The sequence below is a fragment of the Condylura cristata genome, unplaced genomic scaffold (genome assembly GCF_000260355.1).
Source record: "Condylura cristata isolate star-nosed mole 26May11 unplaced genomic scaffold, ConCri1.0 scaffold00004, whole genome shotgun sequence".
NCBI classification, from domain to species: Eukaryota; Metazoa; Chordata; class Mammalia; order Eulipotyphla; family Talpidae; genus Condylura; species Condylura cristata.
Window position 1 is genome coordinate 203,833 of NW_004567105.1, and position 1,047 is coordinate 204,879.

At 72.4% G+C, this 1,047-nt stretch overlaps 1 protein-coding gene across 1 annotated transcript in view; it reads left to right on the plus strand.

Annotated features, from left to right (window-relative positions):
* Window positions 1–6: 6 nt before the first annotated feature.
* HDAC10 (histone deacetylase 10) overlaps window positions 7–1,047 on the plus strand; it is a 4,694-nt gene continuing 3,653 nt past the window's right edge. The window contains exons 1-5 of the mRNA XM_012735079.1: window positions 7–194; window positions 275–409; window positions 545–641; window positions 782–879; window positions 957–1,046. Coding sequence (XP_012590533.1) covers window positions 136–194; window positions 275–409; window positions 545–641; window positions 782–879; window positions 957–1,046 — 479 coding nt within the window. The 5' untranslated portion in view covers window positions 7–135. The remainder of the gene's footprint in view (window positions 195–274; window positions 410–544; window positions 642–781; window positions 880–956; window position 1,047) is intronic.

Sequence of the window (1,047 nt, forward strand, 5' to 3'; positions counted from 1 at the left end):
CGGGGCCGGGGGCGGCGCCCGCTGCCCCGGCGGTGTCCCAGGCCGGCCGGACTGCAAGGTGCGGTGGGCGCAGACAGTGTGAGCGTCTGTGTGGGGGCGTTCGGAGCCTGCCCGCCAAGTGACCACGGCTGGGCCATGGGGACCGCGCTCGTGTACCACGAGGACATGACCGTGCCCAGACTGCTCTGGGACGAGTGAGTGCCACTGAGTGCCACCTCGGGGCGTGGAGTGGGGCGGGGGTCCCGGCTCTGGATTCTGAGCGCTGTCAGTTCAGCCCCGAGTGTGAAATCGAGTGCCCTGAGCGCCTGACCACAGCCCTGGAGAGCCTGCGACAACGTGGCCTGGAGCAGAGGTGCCTGCGGCTGGTGGCCAGGGAGGCCTCTGAGGAGGAGCTGGGCCTGGTGCACAGGTGGGACCCCACGGTCGCGCGGCCGCAGAGCCCCCAGCCCCACCGCGCCCCGCCAACCTCCCCGTGCGGTGGGTGAGGGAGCAAGAAGTTGAGCGCGCCCACAGGTGACCCTGCCTGCCCGCCACCCCTCTGCAGCCCTGAGTATGTGGCCCTGTTGCGGGGGACCCAGTCCTTGGACACGGACGCGCTCCGAGAGCTGTCGGCACAGTACGACGCCGTCTACTTCCACCCGGTGGGTGCCCACGCCGCGCCCCGTGCCCGCTGCCTCTGCTGCCCCCTGGTCTGGCTCCCTGCCCAGTGCGCCCTGCGGCCGCGCGCCGCGCGGAGAGCCCGGAGCTCGCTGGCAGGCTCAGGTGTGACCTCTCCCTGCAGAGCACCTTCCACTGTGCGCGGCTGGCCGCGGGGGCGGCCCTGCAGCTGGTGGACGCGGTGCTGACCGGAGCTGTGCACAATGGGCTCGCCCTGGTGAGGTGAGAGCTGCCCCTCGGCCGCCCCACCGCGGACGCCCGCGGCACACGGAGTGAGTCCGCCCTGCACCCCTCTGCAGGCCTCCCGGGCACCACAGCCAGCGGGCGGCCGCCAGCGGATTCTGCGTGTTCAACAACGTGGCGGTGGCGGCCCAGTACGCGAAGCAGAAG